At 34.0% G+C, this 23,161-nt stretch overlaps 2 protein-coding genes across 3 annotated transcripts; both read right to left on the bottom strand.

Annotated features, from left to right (window-relative positions):
* Positions 1–2: 2 nt before the first annotated feature.
* LOC138331018 (organic cation transporter protein-like) lies at positions 3–10,148 on the bottom strand. Of its 2 annotated transcripts, XM_069278479.1 has the most exons (12): positions 10,031–10,148; positions 9,101–9,198; positions 7,708–7,873; positions 7,028–7,223; positions 5,424–5,527; positions 4,663–4,817; positions 4,000–4,168; positions 3,250–3,465; positions 2,657–2,883; positions 1,677–1,858; positions 1,080–1,231; positions 3–264 (listed from the first exon to the last, which is right to left on the bottom strand). In XM_069278479.1, exons 3-12 carry the CDS (start codon positions 7,851–7,853, stop codon positions 180–182), a joined length of 1,632 nt encoding a protein of 543 aa, XP_069134580.1. In that variant the 5' UTR covers positions 7,854–7,873; positions 9,101–9,198; positions 10,031–10,148; the 3' UTR covers positions 3–179. The 2 variants fall into 2 exon arrangements, with proteins under 2 accessions (XP_069134580.1, XP_069134584.1); XM_069278483.1 differs by lacking the exon at positions 7,708–7,873.
* Positions 10,149–11,418: 1,270 nt separating this feature from the next.
* LOC138310670 (uncharacterized) lies at positions 11,419–14,990 on the bottom strand. Its single transcript, XM_069252002.1, has 5 exons — positions 14,694–14,990; positions 13,367–13,402; positions 13,030–13,065; positions 12,094–12,182; positions 11,419–11,848 (listed from the first exon to the last, which is right to left on the bottom strand). The coding sequence occupies exons 1-5, from the start codon at positions 14,773–14,775 to the stop codon at positions 11,750–11,752; spliced, it is 342 nt and encodes a 113-aa protein (XP_069108103.1). The 5' UTR covers positions 14,776–14,990; the 3' UTR covers positions 11,419–11,749.
* Between the last annotated feature and the right edge of the window lie 8,171 nt (positions 14,991–23,161).

Below are 23,161 nucleotides of genomic sequence, written 5' to 3' on the forward strand. Positions count from 1 at the left end.
TGTTTTATTCTATTTCGAATGTTGTAATGAACAATACCTGAAAATCATTTAACCAAAATATATCAAAAAATTAAAATGAAAGTCAACCAGCAACTTATTTCATTTGATATCAGTTCGAACCAAAAGCTGCGTGAAAATGATATTTCCATGAAACCATGTTAAACATTAGCCTGCTGTTATCAATTTCCATTCTGCGAAGTTTGGTTTGTATTGATTTCCCTGGTCTCCATGGGTTGAATTACAATGTCATCGTCTTCGCGAAGCCTGCAAATAAAAAAAAAATAAAACCAATAGATGTCTTCTTCATCTTTAACCCCCAATTCATATATAGCATGTATTGTGACACCTACTTAATATCTATGGTTATTGTTTAAAGTCTTCAGAAGATAAATACAAATTTGTCTTTCATACCTACACGTGGAATACTGGCTGGTCTAGGGCAATATGCTCATGTCGCCTGAGACTGTCTTGCATGGCTACCCATGCAATAAAACCTCGTGACGTCACGGCGTCAACAAAATCTATTTCCTCGGTAAATTTTAACATTTTTTCACAAAATGGACTGGTTTTACTATAAAAGATGCAAGCAACGGCATTTGTGTCGAAAATATCAAGTAATTTTTCATGTATGGAAAATTGACTTCCAGTCGTGGATTTCTTCGAATTTATTTCAAAATGGCGGGATATCATGCTTGTAAAATTGCAATAATACGTCGAGGTATGAAAGAAAAATACTCTTTCATAAGTGGATATGAAGGATAGGGATATTCTACCCTCGGGATCTCAAAATGTTGCAAAACCCTCGGCAAGCCTCGGGTTTTACTACATTTTGTGATCCTCGGGTAGAATATACCTATCCTTCATATTCACATATGAAAGAGTCTTATAATATTAAAACTCACCAATAAACCCAAGAAATAATGATTTTACGCGTAAATGAAGTTACATTAACATCCTTTTAGAAAGTTAAAGTGCAGGTGAAAACTGATTGTAGTTGAATTTTTTATTCGTTTACGAAAAATATATATGTTTATTACTAGTCGTACTAGGTCCCTCCATCCCCGTTAGTTTATAATTACAGTTTGAAGTCGATAGCTTCCTCTATTGTGTCTGGTAGTCTGCATCCTTTTGTTTCTGGTAATAGTAAGGCACAGAGTCCAGCAGTGATAGAACAAGTTCCAAATACGATCAGGGGAATAGCTTTACCATAACTGTGAACACTATGTGCACCCTGTAAATAGAATCATCAACATATTTGACTGAACTGTTATGATAACTGTTAATATCACTTAATTATTTCGTATTTGTATGTCTGATCTTGTCGTTACGTCATTAGTTTCTCTACAATCAATACGTAGATGTTACGCAGATGTAAGAAGATGATTACGAATCAGACATAATGAATGAATATTCGTACTGAATAATGTTTAAATTTATTCAGTGTAAACTACGCACACATGAATTTGGTATTGTTATTGCCATTTTATTCGTAATTTTGTTTCCATAAATATATTACGTACATTTTGAATATTTGATATGCACGGATGGTGATATTTCTATATCATTTAAGTGTGAAACCCAATAAAACGTAACGTTAACCTATCAGGTATAATACATGTATAATCAGAGATCTAATAGTAATTTAAATCTGGAGTATAATGGAGTGTAGCTCTCACCAATTTTGCTATGTACGGAGCCACCATCGATCCAATCCGAGCAAAACTAGAGCTAGCACCAACGCCTCCATTTCGGACCACCGTTGGAAACACTTCTCCGGAAATGACGTAAATCGATCCGAAGGCTCCGGATGCACCCATTTTACCAATGACAGCAAGTGCAAGAATCAGCGGTTGGAGTTCTGAATAAGATTGAATCATTAAATATCAGTTATGATTTTGCAGATGTTTTGCTACACGCAGGTGAACATAATTCATATAAATGATTAAAAGCAGCTATGTTACCCGTGCTTATAATAGTAATGCGGATAAAGCTTATTTACTAAAAAAAAGTACCGATAACCATAGACGTCGGGTCTGGATATGTTTGATATATGTTTTGTATTGATGCAGATTCAATAGATGAAGTTTTATTGACGTTGTTAAATTTTTTTCTTTCTACCACAATATCTCGTGTTATTCCACTCTCAGGCCATTGCATAAATGTTCTGGGTGTTGGATAAATATATTGATATTCCACTGGTGGAATGACACCTTTCATTATTTTGATTGGGGGAGAAATTGAACTTTGACTTAATGCACTTTGTTTGCGAGCATATAGTCCGCGATTGATTGTGTTTTGGACTTGATAACGATGGCTCGTTATGGTTTCATAGAGGTAAATTAATCTTAATTATACAAATAACGATGTTATTTATAAAATAAATTTGATGATAATGAAATATTAATGAAAATGCGTTTTCTAATATTAATTAGGCTTTTCGCAATGTTGGTCATATCAGTACATCTATTTTGATTTCGAAAGCATGCGAATTTGCATTCAATAAATGATTCTAACATCGCTAAAATATATATAAAAGAACATCTCTCGTTAATTATTTTTTAAAAGTTGCAAAAGACACTTTAAATATTGTGTTTTTTTAGCTTTAAAAAATAATTAACTCGAGAGAAATAAGTTGTGTTACCTCTATTCATCTTACCTTCCCCTCCATATATGACCGGGAATATGGTACATATACATGCTAGACCTCCAGTCATCATAGTTACACAATGAACTTTCCTCCTCCCGAACTTATTAAGCAGGTACAAGTTGACTAGAAGTATAGGAATTTCTATCACTGATAGCAGAAATATAGCCAGGTAAAAATTTCCTCCTAAATTTTCGGCGTGAAGAAATACGCCGTAATAGGTCATCCCTAGTCCAAACCTAGTGCATAATAAAAATAAACATATAGTAGGGATATGACAAACACGTATTGTAAGACAATATTTGTTTCATTTATGATGCAATTAAGAAAAGAACATAGGCAATAAAGAAATAATATAATATATATACAAATTCTGTAAGTTTTGCGGTGTCTCATTTTCACTTTTTCGAATCTGGATCTTATTAGTTGGGTCTAGAATTCAGACTTATCCGGTGTTTGGTATATATACGCGCTCACTATGTCTTGATTTTCGCTTGGTATTTGAATTCGCTTATTTAATAGAAATGCCAATTGATACACAAATTGATGGCATAACCTTTCCGAGGCGTCACTCACCGATTAATAACATTTTCTTTCCCACTCACCAATTGAAGAACACAACCAATGTGCGGACAGCCAGTGTGCGGTTTTTAAACAAACTCCATATCTCCTCAGTGTATGTACATTTTTCGAGTTCTAGATGCTCCAATAGATTATCTGGGGGTGTCACCTGGTTAGTTCGTGCAATCTTTTGAAGAACAGTTTTTGCTTCTTCCATTCTGTTTTTACTTATAAGCCATCTGGGGGACTCGTCTATAATACTGAAATAGTTATGCCGTATTATTTAAAAACAAGCTAAATGAATTCTATTTCACACTCATGTACTTGAAGATAAGAGAAAAACAGCTGGATATACAGTGTAATTTTGAGGTAAAGAAATTACATTCTCATGTTAAATTGCCTTTAATCTTTTTAACTGTTTCATCGTTTCATTGCACAAGCAAGACGTCCATTTACTGCATCTGAAGATACCGTTGATTTTTTTTATATAAATTGTAATTCAACCTGGATTTGACCACGATTTGCATGGTTTGCATCTCAAGCAGCTACCGTTTTCTATCCACCTTTTAAGGCAAAATTTGTGTAATGTTAAATTTCTCTTGGTTTGTAGTTCAATACTCGATAAGTTTATCATAACTCTTATATGTTGATATTCATCATTGTTTAATACAAAAAGACCCTCGATATTGACATCAAGTTTCATTAATAAACGTCTTGCGACATTTATTATGACCATATTGTTCATATGAAAATATTCTTGTTTTATTTCACTTTTGTATTGGACGAACACTTACAACCACGTTGGTATCAATAGGATGGCTGGCATGGATGCAGTGATCTGTATATACTGCCAATCTTTGATAAGGATCCCCAAACCACACAGTAAGCAAAGCGCCAGGGCGAAAACAATGTTAATAGCCTGACCAAGCCACACACGCATGTCAGGACCAACGAATTCGAAGCCTACAAAACAATAAATTGTTTTTAAGTACATTTGATTATTATCTTATTAAAATAAGACTTGTAATTCCGCTCCACTACTATGCTAAACGATACGCTCCGATGTATGATCTAACAATTCCCCATTCGCGGTCACCTCAGTGTGCAAATGTTGTGGTGGCCTAATCAGCGGGAAGCTTGCTGGGGTGACCCCGGGTGGAGTGTTATTACATCTTGTATTGGACCGTCTAATTAGATTGATGTAAATATAATTCATTAATTAGAACAACGTAAAATTTCAATAACAAAACTAAATCATGGGAGTCGAAAAGATATCTTTTGTTGAGACATAGGAGAATATCAATTTTCAGAAATAAAGAAGGAATTCAACTAATGAAGGAAGGTGAAAGACGTCTAATATAGTAAGGAGGAATGAGAGGACAGGGAGTACGAGGGTGAGAACGCCGACGATTACGGGATGTGGTCGATGTGAATATGTATTATTGAATAACACTTACCCATCACAAAGGCCAGTACTAAGCAACCCTTACAGGCTGCTCCAACGACGAAGTGTATAACAACAAAGCTGTAATACTCCGGAGAAAATGATCCTGATAGTCCGGATACCAACAGGATAAACATGGTCAGAACCAAGGTCTTTTTTCGTCCAATACTGGAAAATAAACAAACAATACGTTGCCTATTCTCGTCAAAAGTACCATATATCAGGATTAGTTACTTTAAAGTGAAATAATTCCAAAGCAAGTACGGAAGGACTAATCCGAGTTCTTAAATATATTCTTTTGACGTCAATTTAGTAGTACAATTTAAGGTTGGCAAAAGGGGGCTACATTTGGGATATATAATTTTTACTCCTCATCTTTTTATAATAGTAAGGTTTTTTTGTTGACATGAGTGGTGCGTCCGTAGCCACGTTGTCGGTATACTGTAAGTGCTGAGGAAACTGGTTGGTGGCTCCTACAGTATGTATTAGACATATGGTGTAATGAAATGGTAGGAGTTTCGAAACTATATGGATACACAATGACAATATCACAACACACTACATACACAATCAATACAGAAAAAACATACATGGGGGAGGGTGGGGGGGGGGGGGGGTCTTCACGACTCCAGCCGTTAAAGTAACAGGACATTAAATTAAATTAATCAACAACCAATCCGCCTGAGACGTACAACATCATACTCATTTACTATCAAAATAATGAGAATAGTGAAACGGTAACATTACCAATACAAAACACAACAATAAACTTACAAATCAGATATTTGCCCAAATAGTATGTCCCCTACTACAACACCGAAGTAAAATATCATTTGCGCATGAGAGATCTTGAAGCCTTCTCCACACACAAGGTTATGCTGTAAAAGAAATGAAACCATCATTATCAGCCCCATCTTGTGTGGAATTTTCGTCTTATTAGTTGAACTTCAAAACGGCAATATATGCATAATACCGTAGAAATTAATCAGCTGAACAGGCCGTCAATTATAGCGAATAAAACATGTGCATATGTATTGTATACCGTATTGTTTTAAAAAAGGTCACAAGGTTATTTTATTATCCACAGTAAAACATTTATACATTGCCAAGATCAGTAGGGGCCAAATTAATTCAAGTGAGTGAAACTGCCACATTCAATGGAAACGTTTTGGATAGTTAGTCCTACAAAATATTACCTTATGCTTGAATTACCGCAAACTGCGAGGGCGGACTTCCAAATGAATGTTTTAGCAAGGATATTTAAAGTAAAAAAACCGAAACATAAATATTATTCCATTCTTTGTATGGAGTGGTTATGCAATATTTATTCTGTGGGCGTTACGTCCCTCTTAAATACACAGAAATCAAAATAACAAATCATACTTCAGACTCGTGTGTACATATGTTTTAAATATTTCTGTTGATATAAAATACAATAATGTAAAGACATGTGCCGTAAGAATAGCCAATTAATTATCAGTGGCTTTTTATATTGACAGGGCCACTGTGAGATCCTTCTCGCTCAGCTAGTGGTATTCCAAATAAAGAATATTTACATTTTGTGTTCGTATATAGTCATTCATACTTCATATATGTTTTAATGAATAGCTGCTATTTAAACAATAATATATTCTCGTCGCCAATTTCGTTTTTCATTCTATTGGGATTTTACTGTTCCCTGGACTTAGCTGTTAATGGAACATTGATTGATCTAGTCAAACAACGAACCAATCAAACAACAACAAATCATGTAGGTTTGTAATGATAATTAATAATTTAGGGAAACGAATGTCAATATCTAAATGTATGAAAAAATAAGATGTAGCTAAACAAAAATAAACAGAAATATTACTAGCAGTAAGAATATTCAATATCATCCAGAGTAACAAATTTTAAATCGCATTACTGAATACTAAAAACTTAAATCCTTCTGATTAAATCAATAAGAAATATTAAATACTTTGCTTCTTTTGGAAACAAAAATATAAAATTTTAAGTAAACGTTTCAGTGTGTTGTAATGAATTGACAATAAACGAAAGCATATTTCGCTGATCCATAAATTCCAGTTATGGACAATTGCAAATCTCAGAGACTATATCTACATTACAATATAGAAGAAATGGTGATATTCTGTTGTTTTATGACACGATATGGCCCAGTTTAACGAACACTGTAAGGAACTCCAGAACTTACGATATCACATAGAGAAGCGTCACAAAAGTTAAAGAAAAAATCTTAAGTTAAGGATAATACGTGTCTTATATCACTCATCTTTCTTATATCATGTATGTCATTACCATATTAAGGCATTGAACAAAATGACAAGTGAGTGATTAATTTAAAATAGCATTCTGTGTCCCCATACTGGTATACCTACAGTAGTGGTGAACGTTTCCTTGAATACATCCTCATCATAATCCCATTCTGAACATGTCATTTGTGCGGTAAGGGTTGAACTATTAGATAGAGAAGTGTTTATGTGTTCATCTTCAGGACGCAGAGTGCATTTGGAGTCAATGTAACGAATATTTGCAGAAGCATTGGTAGTATTGACTTCTGTTGGATACTTGCATCTGGTAAACATAAAGCATATATGACGATACAGTAATGAGGGTGAGTGGGTGGGTGAGTGAGTGAGTGAATGGGTGGGTGAATGAATGAATGAATGAATGAATAAATGAATGAATTAATTAATGCAAGTCTGAAAATCAGTCATTACTCTACATACTAACCACAAATATTTAAACAAAAACATTATCAGCTCTCACAAATAATACCCACATCAAAAGGAATCAAAACCACAATGTATTCGAAAAATGTTTTTCATCGAAGCTCAAAGAATGATGATAAGATAAATCTCAGGTTCAAAACAGATATAAATTAAAATATGTATTCCATAAAAATAAAAGAAATACCTGCATTTTAAATAAACTCATTCTGTTGTATGTTTTTAATCTCTGGATCTGTTGAATCTACATAACATTGATACTCTCGTCAACACCAGTCGTACAATACATGAATTCATCTCGGTATGTCAGTTGAAATTCATTAACTTACCTGTGAGTCGGTGTATATAGTGCAAACACTAGCATGATCATGAATAATGCTGCTAAAATTGTCGGAACTGTAAGCACCAGGAGCAACCTCTTTTGGTAGTACCCAAACCCTCCTAGTTTGGGTATTAATTCATCGACGTTTACCATGGCAACCGATATTCCAAATCCTAGGAATAAATTGATGATAAATGAAGTGAATGTATCATGCCTTTATTTTGCATGCAACCCTGGTATGTGTGTGTTGTGACAAAAAAAGACGTTTGATAAAGACAAATCTGATATAGGCCCTGACTCTCACTCCGTGTGAAAGGGGATCTGACAAGATCCCTTGATAGGCCATGTTCTGATGACATTTATTCACGCTTTCTATACAAAAGCAATTTAGGTAAGCTACCATTTTCTTTTATAGGTTCAATATACATGTAAGTAATCTTAACAATATACTGGACATCATCTAAGTATCATACAATTACGGTCCTCTGTGAATTGATACATCTAGAATTAGCTCCCTGAAAAGAGCTCTTTTTCGAGGGAGAAGCCAGAGAGAAAATAACTCTGTCCGTGGAGACAATTCTAGGAGTTTACCAACACATAGAGACATACTTATTTTATCATATCGAACAAAATCAAAATAGATTCATAAATCCATTCAATTTAACATGTTTAAGTAATATTAATCTCTGGTAAAAGTAACGCATAAAGTTATTTGCCAACAACGTTACTAAATACGTCTGACAGCTGTCACTGACAAATCAACAACATGTCATGGCCCCGTTGATTAATGTACGCCACATCGTTGTTATTCTTGGTTGACGTTGAAGACGACGTCCACTTCCGGTCTCATGCGGAGCTTCCAAGGGGTTATTTCACTCACCTTCCAATTTCGGTGAATCATTTTACTTATTCAATGTGATGTGATCAAATTTAATCCAATCAGAACATTCTAAATGAAGGTAGGATTGACAAATCTAAGATATAATATTGTGGTAACCAGATAAGAAAATAAGTATACAGGATGTAAACAGGTATCGTAATTGCACTGTTAAAAAACTGGTGAATATTAAAACATAAAACATCTCAAACATAAAATTTCTAAGAAATACATCAAATTTTTTATCATTTCATAAAAACACGACTCCGACTCTTATCAGAATCGCAGAAGTCAACAAAACAAGTGGACCGTGCAACTGAAGTTCCGGTTATCCGCAGACCGTTTTATACCACCAAAACAAAATATAAAAGTACTCAAAGTTCAGTCATTCTGTATGACTAGAATGAATCAGACTTAATCTGTTTTTGCTCCATTCCGCCTCAGTCGTTCATGATACAAATAATCCGGACCATTATTGTTATTATTTCATATTTTAACAGAAACATGATATAATAAAACTTACCCTGTCAGATCACGATACCACTGCGTGTGTTTTTATAGTCTTCTCAGCCAGGTTCAGCTAGCACTACACTATCACATTAGGGCAATGACAGCAGGGACCTGATAACTCGTAATGGTTGGATATATATTTCAGACGTTTTATGGGTGTATTTTATTTCGATAATAATGACACAAGCTTCATAAACCTGTGTATATTCATTGTAACATTATACATTTTTATGTGAGGGGAGGTCTGATAAAATTTGAGTACGCGGAGGGACATTTTTTATCAAATTATAATCCCTCCCCTGAAAATGTTGGAGTACATGGTAGGGATATTGCTGTAATGACTAATTCCCAGATCCCTGTGGCACGTCCGTGAAGGAGAGCACGGGAGGATGTCGGCAGTTCACGGCAGACCTAAGACAGTACAGTACATCATACCCAACAGAAGAAGTTATGTTAACTACTATATAAAAACTGCTGTGTCGGGTTTCTATCTCTGGCCAATTGGCACACTCCCAAATCTATCAACCTACTTAAACAAAGAACGGATTATGTGGAGATGGTTTATTAAAATGTTTAAGGACTTATTAACATTATTTTATTGAAGGATGTTTTATGTTGCTATCTTAGAATAGTATAGATAAAACTGATGAAGCAACAATTCATGCAATATACATCATGGAATGTCGAAATACCTAGAGAACAGACTATAAGTCAGAGACAAAACACACAGCATAGAACAGATATTTCTTATTTGTCGAATTGGTCATTTCGATTTTACTAACGAAATATTGCGATAAGAAACAAGAAAAAAAAACTCTTAAAAAAATTCTATTTATCTATATTTCTTGTATAGGAATTTATTTTAAAACTGTTAACCCCGCATGTGGAAACCTAATGCAATTTACAACAAGCGGTGAAATATTTAAAAAAGAAACCTACGTACCGTCATGTCCGTTCATTGAAGAATTTGCAACTGAACCTGCAAGCATATGACGTTATCAGACCATGCCGTCTGTTGTAATTAGTACAAATACACCAATAACAGGCATGCAGTGAGTACACGTGTTGGACACACTGTAATGTTTTACGTAACTCCTGTCAAAGCCAATCTGTCACGTAATCCTAGCATTACTTCGCTATACCGATTCTACAAAGCTTTAGTATCAGCTTGTTAAGAACAATATTAGTTATTCCAGTTGTACTTTTATTCGTTAATGGACATAAACTTTGATGGAATAATGGCAGTCTAATTGTTTATTCTTATGATAAATAAGTTTTAGCAGCTAATATATTAGAATTGATACAATGTGTTACAAAAATGTAACTACCTTTGCTTGGAGAGCTATATTTAGCTACAATTAGGTCTTAAATGCTTTACTAAGTAATAATTGTTTGATATATCAACAATTATTTCGATTTTGGATTGTACTAATTACTAATTAGGCATTGATTTCTGTGATTTTACTTTCTTCTACAATAAAATAATTTCGGAACGATTTGAGTTGTAGCGCAATGATATCTTATCCAATAGTTCATTTTGGCTAATGACTGTGCCGCTTTTAAAATATAACTCGAAATCGTTCTGTATATATGACGTCATATTATTTGACGTACACTTCTTTCGGTCTATGGAAAAATAACCTCAAAAATCTAACTAATCGAGAATGAGTGTAACATAGGGAATTTCATTGTTTTGACAGGGAAACATAAGATTTTGGAATTCTATACCACCATATATTCAGAAGACGATGTAAGCCACATGGATCCAAACCTCAAATATTGAACATAACGATTCATATATATTAGAAATGGTAAGACCAAGTATTTTGTCTCATTTCTTGTTCCGCTCCATTTACAATTAGATTTGGCTATAAAAATGAATACAAAGCTGACTTTAGTTTGAATTGATCACTATTAAGTTTCAGCTATGTTTCATAGTTGATAGTAAATCATTAACCATATCCTATAATGCGAATTTGATCATAACTGTATAGACCTAAAAGTTCCAACGCCTTTAACTGAAATTTTAATTAACAACAATCATATCGATTTCACAAAGTTCGTTAAATACAACTATATACAAACGAGTACTTCTGGTATTTGCCCATACATTCTATCTTATTTCTGCATTGTAATTTACAATTGCGTTTTCTCTCGATTATCTCCACGGATTATTCCAATTCTACTTTGATTCTGATAACAATGGAATTATTCTCGTAGTAAAAATGTTGTGAACTCGCCTCACCCATAGTAATCTAACGTAAGTATTGTATAAATCACAAATCGACTTTTTTATCTATTTTACGTGACATGAAAGAACATAAAAAGTCAAACATTTGTAGATTTTATTCAAACATGCAACAATTAAATCATTTTTCATACAACCGTACAATTCGTGTATTACAATAATTACATAACTGATATAGGAATAATAAAGAAATGGATATGTAAGTGTGATAGATGTAATATATAAATGTAATAAATGAGTGATAAACATCAATAAACAAAGTGTCAAAACAGATATTGATACATTATATTTCTTATGATAATCTACTCAATCTCTTTAAATATCGCCATGTATTTGTATTGATGCCATTTCCCGCATGTGTTGAAACTCTTCTCCTGTCTGTCATCTTTACTTTATATAAATGGCATCTCGTTACTATCGGCCAGTGCGTCGTCCAGGATTGACACAGTTAGTTGTAACCATGGTTTTGATTTCAGTATTTAGTTGACATAGTTCTTTCTTATTGACGTATACCTGAAAGAACAATAAATAATACATCAGTAAATAAATCTAAATGTAAAATAACATCAAAACAAGTTAAAAACAACAATAAAATACAAATGTACAAGAACTGCACAAAACAACCCAACTGTTCCTTCAAAAAAGAATGGAACAAAATGAAATGAAAAATAGTAAGAGCTAAACTCCAGGTGATTGAGTAAAACTAAATACAATTAGATATATAGTTACTGTAGTGTAAACTTAGTATTCTATATTACCTTGCATTTGATCATTGCCATTATGTTTAGTAGCTCCGAGTCCGGCCTCAATGCTTGTAAAGTGGCATTGATATCATCCTCAAGATCGTCTGGAATTGATCAAAGTGATTAACGTTAGAACAAATACATGATTGGATATAACTACTAAAAGAGCATCGCTTCGTAGGGATACGACAGATCCTGAAACATTAATTATTGTATTAAATGTATAAAAATCAAACACTTTATTGGCGTACAATCGAAGAAATATTTCTTCTTATAAAGAAGAACGCGATGTCTGTCAGATAATTTTTCATCTAAATTTAATTCTCATTACTGCGTAATTGCATAACGCATTTTTATTTGTAGCAACATACATGTATTTGAAGTAATGTTTGCGGTGCGATAATCCAGGTAAATACTACGGAAAAAGGTTATGAGGAAAATAGCAAAAATAATGGTTGACAAAATGACACGGCGATACTTATACTTTAAGCCATGTATTTCCATGGGTCAAAATTCGCGATTTTGACTAGCAACGAGAAAAAATTTAATTGAAATGGTTTTAAAACTTCGCTATCAGTCTACAATGTTATATAAATTTCATCAGTTTCTCTGTAGTTGGCGGATCAAATGATCGCCACCATAACGATGTGATTGCTGAAATGTTGAATGAAATCAATTTGAACAAAGAGTAATCAAACTAAACGAACAGTCGACCCGATGAGTCTTCAACAGCACAATTGAACAAAATATATAAAACTCTTTCAACATAACGGCAGAATAACATCGCTTGGAATTAAACATAACCTGTGGTTAACTGATTAGAGATGTATATAGTTGTCTCTATACAAAACCGCGAATAGTATATATCGGATTCGCAAGCGGCATGTCTAGAAAGATAATAATGTCAATTACTGCGTAACAAGTGAAGGAAATGCACTAAAATATACTTACATGATGAACAATGTTCAGTATCATATCTCGCTATAGCTGTAAAAAAACCAAAGTCCATTGCACAAATTAGCGAGATGTCATTACCAATGGTATCTCATAGTTATTATACTGATATCTTTATCAATCTTTATCTGAGCTCTCGGATAAGTTTTACCATGGTGGCCACAATGAGTTTGGTATATAGTGGTTTGATTCGACATCTAGTATCTTTCTAGTATATCGATATTTTTTGTCAGACATTAAAGTTATGTCATACATTACACTTAACACCCACACACAATCACACAAACCTACACACACATACAGATGAGAAGAGATACAAAAGTGCTATACATACCTTCATCGCAAGATAGGTTCTGAAGTTGATAGCGACCTGCAATATGACAGCAATGTTTAAATTAATCATTTATTAATATGTCATGCATAAATATTACCACCTCACTTAACCCTAAAAACAGATATACAATTTTATTACTGAAGACGTATATCAACACCAGTACCGGACTCCTGACAGAATGTAACATTGAACAACAAGTGTTAATTGAACTACAGTTCTAAGGCTTAATTTAAATTTAATTTCTCTCCCTGATAAAAATAGCGTGGCCTGTGCATCACATTCAGACTGTAACCTAGCTAACATTCATCATATACAGTTGTGTAACTTAAATTAAAAAAAGAAAAAAACCATGGACATATAAATCGTGACTCTGAGTGATCAAAATGTTCATAACACAATATCAGGCTTTTTATAGGCATTGGATATATTGAGATTACAATCAAAACTAGAAATAAATGATTCAGACGACGGGATATGATGAGACGGGACGAGGATGACGTATATATTACAACAAGCCTTCATATGTTGCCGGTGAGGGCATCAATATAATAAGCAATTTTGTAAAGTTGTAACATAACATTACACGTATAATGATCGATGTAACTGATTATTTACACATTTGATTAAGCAATGCCAAACTGTTTAAAATACTCGTCAAATATTTCTGAAAATGCAGATATTTCTGGCTCAGTGATTCTCTGATAATAATTCTATTTAACTTTTTTAACACGAACTAAACATATTTCTTTTCAGTAATATAATATTCTTCTTCTACAAATTCATCAGGTATTTCATTAAATGCTGTTGAGTGAATCAAAAAGTGTCCCAGATCACTTTAGGTCTGCATATGCTTACATTGAAATAACATAAGCAACGCTATGCTTCAATAAACATTTTGTCATAATTCAATTTAAGCAGGTCACAATAATATAATATCATTTTCAATTTCCATCAAGTCGCTAATAATACATTTTTTAACCACAAAGATAAAATTTTGATCTGAATTTACCTGAATACATTTTCCCTTTGTATAACTTTCGGTATGTTCCAATACATGTATTGTTTTATTTAGAACATTGAGTAAGAAGAGTCAAATAAGTATGTAAATTGCTAAAAATATCGGCATTATCATTAATAGAGTTCAAACCCTATTATTCATGTCTATATTTATAATTCTCATAGTTTTACCTGTATATATTTATCGTTTAAAATCTTTTAAGACGGGCTAATCCTCTAAATAAGACATTTTTAAAATTCAAAATCCATTATCTCAAACATTATTTAGAAGGGAACCAGGAGAAGACATATGAATTAAATATACACTTACCACACCGATTAGCGTGTACGTGTAGTATATGGCTGCACATGGCTACTAAAACCAGCATAACACGCCACCGACACCGATACATAATGAAATTAGGTGTGTGAAGGCTAAATATAGCGCTGATTTTAGTCAATGACAACTCTTGTCAGCTACCCTGAACGTATTGTAGTAGACGGAGAGTAACGATGAAGTATTGATACAGTGTGCTTGACAAGGTTTTTATACCCTAAAGTGTGTAAAATATCCAGAATGAATCATAGGTATTCAGTCTCTCATCTTGTGCTCTCCTATGGCGACAACGCAAAGTATAGCACCACACGTTTATGTGCTCCAATAGTTTAAGTTCCGGGCCGGATACTGGAAAATTAGATTGATAGGTACCAGCCATGATTCATAAATTGCTGTGCCTCCGTATTTAAAAAAATGTGCGGGTTGTTATAAGCATAGCTTGAGACTTGATACTTCATATATAATTACATGGAACTGTCACAAAATGATAAATAATTATTTATCAAACTATATGGAAATGAAATAAATTTTTTTAGTTAATTTTAGAATTTGAAAATAAGGCCTTGAATAATTGTGGTAATAACATGGTATTTAATTCGTCCTACATCAACTCGTTGGGGGTATAAAATGAACCCTCATTCTTATAATGATAAAAATACCTTCTATATGCCCCTATGACTACACTATGTACTTCATCGACATTTAAAAGATGCACAATAAATTAAATAAAAATATTGTGTGTATATTTCATTATTTTCTACTACATCATTGTATGCTGAGTAAACAATCCGTTTGTTCATTTGTATTTACTGCATAGTTGCATTTCTTCGCGGAGATTAAATCTAATCTTTGGAATTTCTTGTATATCACGGAAACACTTATAGTTGAAGAAATGTAACCCTTGGCTACCAAAGGAACAATGATGTTTTCTCTATCTTAGCAAACACCAGTCTAAGTCGAATTGATGTCTAACACAACAACAGATATAGACCGTGATTAAACTCATTGTAAGCCTCACTCTGATTGAACTCATTGTAAGCCTCATTCTGATTGAACTCATTGTAAGCCTCATTTTGATTGAACTCATTGTAAGCCTCATTCTGATTAAACTCATTGTAAGCCTCATTCTGATTAAACTAATTGTAAGCCTCATTCTGATTAAACTCATTGTAAGCCTAATTCTGATTAAACTCATTGTAAGTCTAAAAAAAACTTTCCTTTTATTGTAGTTTCCCTCATGTACGAAATCTTACAGCAATTATTTATCTATTCTGAATTAGATAATTAATTATTTACTTTTTACTTTGTTTGTATAACATGAGAAGAATCCATGTAGGTACATGTACGTTGATAGAGATAGGCAGGAGGTGTTTAGGTATGCATGTAATACATATAGTGTTTCATTTCGTAAAATCTACAAAACATAAAAAAAATCCTTGCAATATAATGTTAGTTTATTTTCACCACATCAGTTGTATATCCTTTGTTTTCGTTCCACTTCAAAAGAGATTAATATCTTCCGGTCTATGAAATCTACATTGTGTCGCCGATGTCTGATTTCCTGTCTTCATGTCTAAGGAAAGATTAACATGAGCCAACTCTGGCTATCTAAACGATCTGAGATTTAAGGATACCATCGCACCAGTGAAAGATAAGGAAACATATCCTTATAAGTCCTATCTGTAATGATGATGTCAAAATAAACCGCCATTCCTCGTAGACTTTACCAGCACACTATTCGAGCTATCCATTTATCTTGCTTGTCTAGAAGGATATTTTTCAGCACTATATGATTGTATTTCTTATGTTTTTTGACATCAGTCTGACTCTTTGTTAATTTCCTATGAATCAATCTTTTTGCATGAGTATTACTTAGGTCATTTATATTCTGGTTCAAATTAATAAACAATTAACTTAATCTCTTCATATGTTGATTTCAATTTGTTTTCAATGAAAGGTCACTTGCTAAATATTACAGGTTGTGGAATGTATGTATAACGTGTTTTACATATCATGTTCTCTAAAGTGTGTAGAGGAACGTTTATGAGTAACATTATTCAGCTCACAGCAGATCATAATTTAATGCCAATTATTTATAACATGCATACATATACCACTATGATTTAGCTTTCTGAATCTCTTCTGTTGATTTCAATTAGAACGTTTTCAAGGATTGTATGAGTGCATATTTTTATTCTTCTATATTCTCACTTTTCTGTCTGTGACACATTATATCAATACATAATGCTAGCTATTACTTATCTACCTGGCTGACACCAGTGTAGCCATAACGGTAGAGTGACGTAGAGGGTCCCGTAGTTTATTACTAACATTCCAGGATGTTGGTATTTCTACGACACAACAGAAAAGTGTTGCATTATTTGGATAACAAGCTATATATTGTGTTTCTGTTTCGTGTTGTAATTTAGAAGAGGGAATGTTTCATATTCAATTTTCTTTAACCAAAAAGGGTGATAAAACAGATACAAATGATATGATATACAGAGGAATATATATCATACCAAAAATCTGTTATCTGGTTCGAATAAACAGTGATTACATGTCTCTGGGCTCATGTGTACATGGGGACTGTGAATACAAGTCTCTGGGCTCATGTGTAAATGGGGACTGTGAATACATGGGGACTGTGAATACAAGTCTCTGGGCTCATGTGTACATGGGGACTGTGAATACAAGTCTCCGGGCTCATGTGTACATGGGGACTGTGAATACAAGTCTCTGGGCTCATGTGTACATGGGGACTGTGAATACAAGTCTCTGGGCTCATGTGTAACATGGGGACTGTGAATACAAGTCTCTGGGCTCTCATGACTGTGAATACATGGGGTAAATGGGGACTGTGAATACAAGTCTCTGGGCTCATGTGTACATGGGGACTGTGAATACAAGTCTCGGGTCATGTGTACATGGGGACTGTGAATACAAGTCTCGGGCTCATGTGTACATGGGGACTGTGAATACAAGTCTCGGGCTCATGTGTACATGGGGACTGTGAATACAAGTCTCTGGGCTCATGTGTACATGGGGACTGTGAATACAAGTCTCTGGGCTCATGTGTACATGGGGACTGTGAATACAAGTCTCTGGGCTCATGTGTACATGGGGACTGTGAATACAAGTCTCGGTCATGTGTCATGGGACTGTGAATACAAGTCTCGGCTCATGTGTCAGGACATGGGGACTGTGAATACAAGTCTCCGGGCTCATGTGTACATGGGGACTGTGAATACAAGTCTCTGGGCTCATGTGTACATGGGGACTGTGAATACAAGTCTCCGGGCTCATGTGTACATGGGGACTGTGAATACAAGTCTCTGGGCTCATGTGTAAATGGGGACTGTGAATACAAGTCTCTGGGCTCATGTGTACATGGGGACTGTGAATACAAGTCTCAGGGGCTCATGTGTACATGGGGACTGTGAATACAAGTCTCTGGGCTCATGTGTACATGGGGACTGTGAATACAAGTCTCTGGGCTCATGTGTACATGGGGACTGTGAATACAAGTCTCTGGGCTCATGTGTACATGGGGACTGTGAATACAAGTCTCTGGGCTCATGTGTAAATGGGGACTGTGAATACAAGTCTCTGGGCTCATGTGTAAATGGGGACTGTGAATACAAGTCTCCGGGCTCATGTGTACATGGGGACTGTGAATACAAGTCTCTGGGCTCATGTGTAAATGGGGACTGTGAATACAAGTCTCTGGGCTCATGTGTACATTGGGACTGTGAATACAAGTCTCCGTGCTCATGTGTACATGGGGACTGTGAATACAAGTCTCTGGCCTCATGTGTACCTGGCGACTACATTTTTGATGATTCTGTCATTATTCATTTCACATGTAATCTTATACATCACACTTCTATAAACTTAATGTGACAGACATATTTTAAATGCCGCGAATGCTCCATCATACTCGTCTTGTTAACTCGATACTTAACCTATTCATTCATTGATATGCACCAATAGCATTCAATGAAAGTCGCTAGCCAAGTTTTACAGATCATATTCTCTCGGGTTGGGGGACGTTTTTGATTAACATTATTCAGCACTCAATAGATAATTCCTTTAATGTTTATTAAAAGCTTTCTAAACCAAGTGGTCTGTTAGTTATGTAAACATTTCTACGGATATTTTATGTAGTCTCAGTGATTCAGAAATTATTGAGGTTACACGAAATTATAGGTATGATATTCTGTATGTAGACATTATAAAAAAACCAGTCCGAAGGTAGAGGATGAAAGCCTGAGAATATGACCTGGAAACTTCGCTAACAAAAGCAAAGCAAATACTACAGTGCAGTAAATGGTAATGAATGACGCAGTATATATTTACAAAATTAATGGTTACCGCTCTATCGTATCTACAAAAAATATCTTTCTTTTTACCTTTGTTGAGGCCCATATGGAGTCATAACGCTCTCGAAGAATTAAATAATAACTGAGGGCATAGTTCGAGTTCATTATTTGATATTATACCAGGGCGGTAAAGCATCATATGAATCGAATAAAAGATTCATAATTTTTATATTATATATGTTAATCATTTTAAAACGTTTGCTTCATGCTAAATAATATAGAAATGCATGGAGAATGGTTCGACTATATCGTCCCACATAACCAGCGTTGGAGTATAGTGACGCTACAATAGCAATATCGACATAAGAATGACGTCACAATAGGAATATTAATTCTGTGTTTGTAAAAGTGGAAACACCGAGTCAATATGCTAAATATCCCCCTTTTCGTGACTGTGTATTAGCCAATGTAAATAGCGCAAAAAATTAGACCATATCTGATATTTTCTTTTAAGCAATTTTTGATTCAATCTTTTGATGCGCAGAGTTCCGGCATATCTGAATATAACATGGGACGGTTTCTCAGTAAAACGTTGTTTGTATTTTTTATCGTTAAAGAATATATCGCCACATTAAAGATCCACATGAACATGATGATATGCACAAAACGCAATGTATTGATTGTGAAAAAAACTCAAAAGGAATGAAACAACAACCGTATGATACTGCGAGTATGTATAATGAAATTTTAATAAAATGAATGTAGAGCTGGTTACCACTCGTGTACTAAAAAACGATAGTATTTTTTTCTTCTCTTTTAACACTCCCTTATTGAGAATTATTAATTTATATTACACATTCGGTAATTTCCCTAAACATTACAGAACAACCAATAACATATAGCGAATAACTGCGTCTTGCACTGTGTTACCCAGTCATAATTTTGTTATAGCCTTTTGTTAATTTGGATGTTATTGATGAATCAAGCCTTCAATGTGTAGAGTTCCGGCATAATATAATACTGTCTGACACACGGAGCGGCTATCCAATAGAACGTTGTTTACATTTGTTTAACTTTAAAAAAAAAAATCGCCACATCAAATACCACATGGATATGATGGTTTACGCAAAATGCAGTTTAATAATTGGGAAAAATATAGGAAGTGGAATACCAACAATATGGTACTACGAGTATGTATAATGAAATCGTCGGAGTAGTAAAGCTGTAGCTAACCTACGATCATTGGGATAGGAACGGAGAGGTTATCTCCCTTAAAACTTAATAGCATCGTGCATATTATCACTACATATATGTTTAATATTTGCTACAGAAGAATGGCTGCGATATTGATTTACCGTTCTACTTGTCGATACAGTTATTGTGCCTTTGTAAGAAATTAGTGTCAAATTTACGAACTTATGTTGAATTCATGCCTAATACATTGTAATTTTATTTAACACAATTGCTTATATATGCAGTATCTTTGTATTTTATTGGACATACATAATGTGTAATTGCAGCAGAAGTGTCGTTGATACACCAGAATATATTTGTAACCGACCATGCGCATTTTTAATGATATTCCGTATTTTAAGGAGTTTCTTTACGTTAATTTCATCCTAGGAAAGCGTTACCGAAGTTGAGGCGAAAATCTTAAGTTAATGAATGATGTAACTGAATGGATCAGGTACCTTTCATTATTTTGTATTACTGATAATGAAGTGACTATGCATTATTTTATATATACCTGAGGTTTAGGACATCATTCTATGACATACGAATAAGGTTAGGCCGGAGTCCGTTGTGAGTTATGGCGGGTTAAACAGGAGGGTCAATTTTCTGTTTTGTCCAGTTTTGTTGGAACCAAATGTTATTTTTGAATGATTTTTGATTATTAATAATGCATTAATATGTTAAAAATAAAACATCTTGGAAAATAGAACTTTGTGTCAAAATATAGGTAACAGTGACCTAGTTTTGTGAAATGTCAATTATGTAAAAATAAAGTTCATCTGGTGCCATAATATACCAGAAACAAAATGGTATATATCATATTGGATTCCATTGAGTAATATGTTTGCATATTATAAATTGACGCAAAGAATATTGTGGATGGGATGGGATTGGGGAGGGGAAGCAGGTGAGAGTGGAGGATTTTTTATATTTTTTAGATAAAAAACCAATGAATATATTGTTATGTTCAGAATTAAGATAAATTGTTCAAATATTACGATTTTTCTGTAATGAGTGGCATTGAGAAAATTTCATTATATATATCATACAATGCATATTTAAAACAATTATTGCATTTCAAAAATTTATTTGTGCAAATATATGATCCTCTGACATAAGAAAAACATTTATTGGTTTTTTAAGTTTAAAAAATAAACTGTGAAATTTTGACTTTAAGTTATATTTTCCAAAATGTTTTGCTTTCAGTAAATAAATGCATTATAATTCATGAAAAATCATTTGAAAATATCATTTTGGTTTCAACAAAGCGGGACAAAATAAGAAATTGCCCCTCCTGTTTCCCCCCCCCCCCCCAACTCACAAGGGACTCCGACCTGACCTTAATCATATGTCATACCATGATGTCCCGGGTATCTGTAAACAAGAAATAATGCTTATCGGTCATGGCCACAGAGGGCCCAATTGACACTCCTCCTTTGACAACTTTTCAAAATGAATGGTTACCACACTATTGTCTATAACATATTTTTGTCGTTTTTTACAACGTTTTAACCCCTTATTGACAATTAACTATTTATATTACACATCTGGAATTTCACCCAAACAAAATATAGATGTAGCAACCAATACTATATACGAACTACTTTCCACCCTACGTTATCCAATGACGGCATGTTCTATTCTTCAGATAATTTGAAGCCATCTATGAATCAATCTTTCGATACGTAGAGTTCCGGCACGACTGAATATAATAACACGTGGCGGTTTTCCATTAAAAAATAACTAAAGAATTACCACACGATCATGATGTCAAATGATTTGCATAAAACCCTATTTTTAATTGTAAAAAAATAAAAGGGATTGGAATTTCAAACGTATGGATGGTACTATGAGACTATGTGTAATGAAAATGTCATAGTAGTAGACATGTAGCTAACCAACGATCATTGGGATAAGAATGGAGAGGTTGTCTCTCTTACATCAATTCATTTCATGTACATAATTACCACAAAATATATCAATTTCTACCACATCAGGTGGTTTATTCCACTCTCAGGCAATTGTATAAATGTACTGGGTGTTGGATGAATGTATTAATTTTGATATTGTCTCTTGATTGGCTGATATTTTAAACTTTGACCCGAACTACTTTTTCTCAATCTTATATCACAATTTGTTTACATCATTGATCATCGAATGACATCCTGTTGCGGTACTCCGATCGCTGCTTGCAGAATAAACCGCTGTTGACAAGGATGTGTGATGACGTCGGAAATTTTCATGTCGTAGCATAAACTAACTTGGTTACAATGGTTTGATGATTATTTTGCGGGAAGTAGATGTCACTTTGCTGTTCGACAACGATTAATTGATTGTTCATGTACATATAGAAATCTAGATTAAACAAGAGGCCCATACGCCTCATTCTCGGCCCCCATCGGCTGTCAAGCTATCGCTATACCAACTGACAGAATGAAATGAAGGGAAGTAACTCTGATGGATGAGAATATACGCCTTAACGGATATCTTTTGTTCACGAAAAAGGAACATACACCTAATAGGTCTACAAACAAATTTTCATTAAGATTCGTGCATATTTACTCACATTACCGTTTTCACAAGATTCAATAATTATTATTGCAAAAGGCAATAACCTCGTAAATGATCGTCAAATCAAGCTGATTTTCTAACTCGTCCGAGATCTGTCCAATGTTAGTCTACATACAAAGTTTCATTAAGCTCGGTGCATATTTACTCAAGTTATCAAGTTCAAAAGATTTAATAATTATAATTGCAAGGAGCAATAATTATGTAAGTTACCATCTAATCAGGTCAACTTTTTTAACTTGTCCGAGATATTTCCAATTTTAGTCTAAATACAAAGTTTTATGAAGATGAGTGCATATTTATTCAAGCTATCGTATTCACAAGGTCCACTAATAATTA

Source organism: Argopecten irradians, chromosome 1 (genome assembly GCF_041381155.1).
Source record: "Argopecten irradians isolate NY chromosome 1, Ai_NY, whole genome shotgun sequence".
NCBI lineage: Eukaryota > Metazoa > Mollusca > Bivalvia > Pectinida > Pectinidae > Argopecten > Argopecten irradians.

Coding starts and splice junctions, on each gene's coding strand:
- LOC138331018 (XM_069278479.1), bottom strand. CDS start 7,853: ATGGTAAACGTCGATGAATTAATACCCAAACTAGGAGGGTTTGGGTAC. Junction 2,884..3,249: donor TTGGTTGTGTTCTTCAATTG/GTGAGTGGGAAA, acceptor ATTATGCACTAG/GTTTGGACTAGGGATGACCT. Junction 1,859..2,656: donor GGTCATATATGGAGGGGAAG/GTAAGATGAATA, acceptor AATCTTATTCAG/AACTCCAACCGCTGATTCTT.
- LOC138310670 (XM_069252002.1), bottom strand. CDS start 14,775: ATGTATCGGTGTCGGTGGCGTGTTATGCTGGTTTTAGTAGCCATGTGC. Junction 13,066..13,366: donor GAACCTATCTTGCGATGAAG/GTATGTATAGCA, acceptor GTTTTTTTACAG/CTATAGCGAGATATGATACT. Junction 11,849..12,093: donor TGGCAATGATCAAATGCAAG/GTAATATAGAAT, acceptor TTGTTCTTTCAG/GTATACGTCAATAAGAAAGA.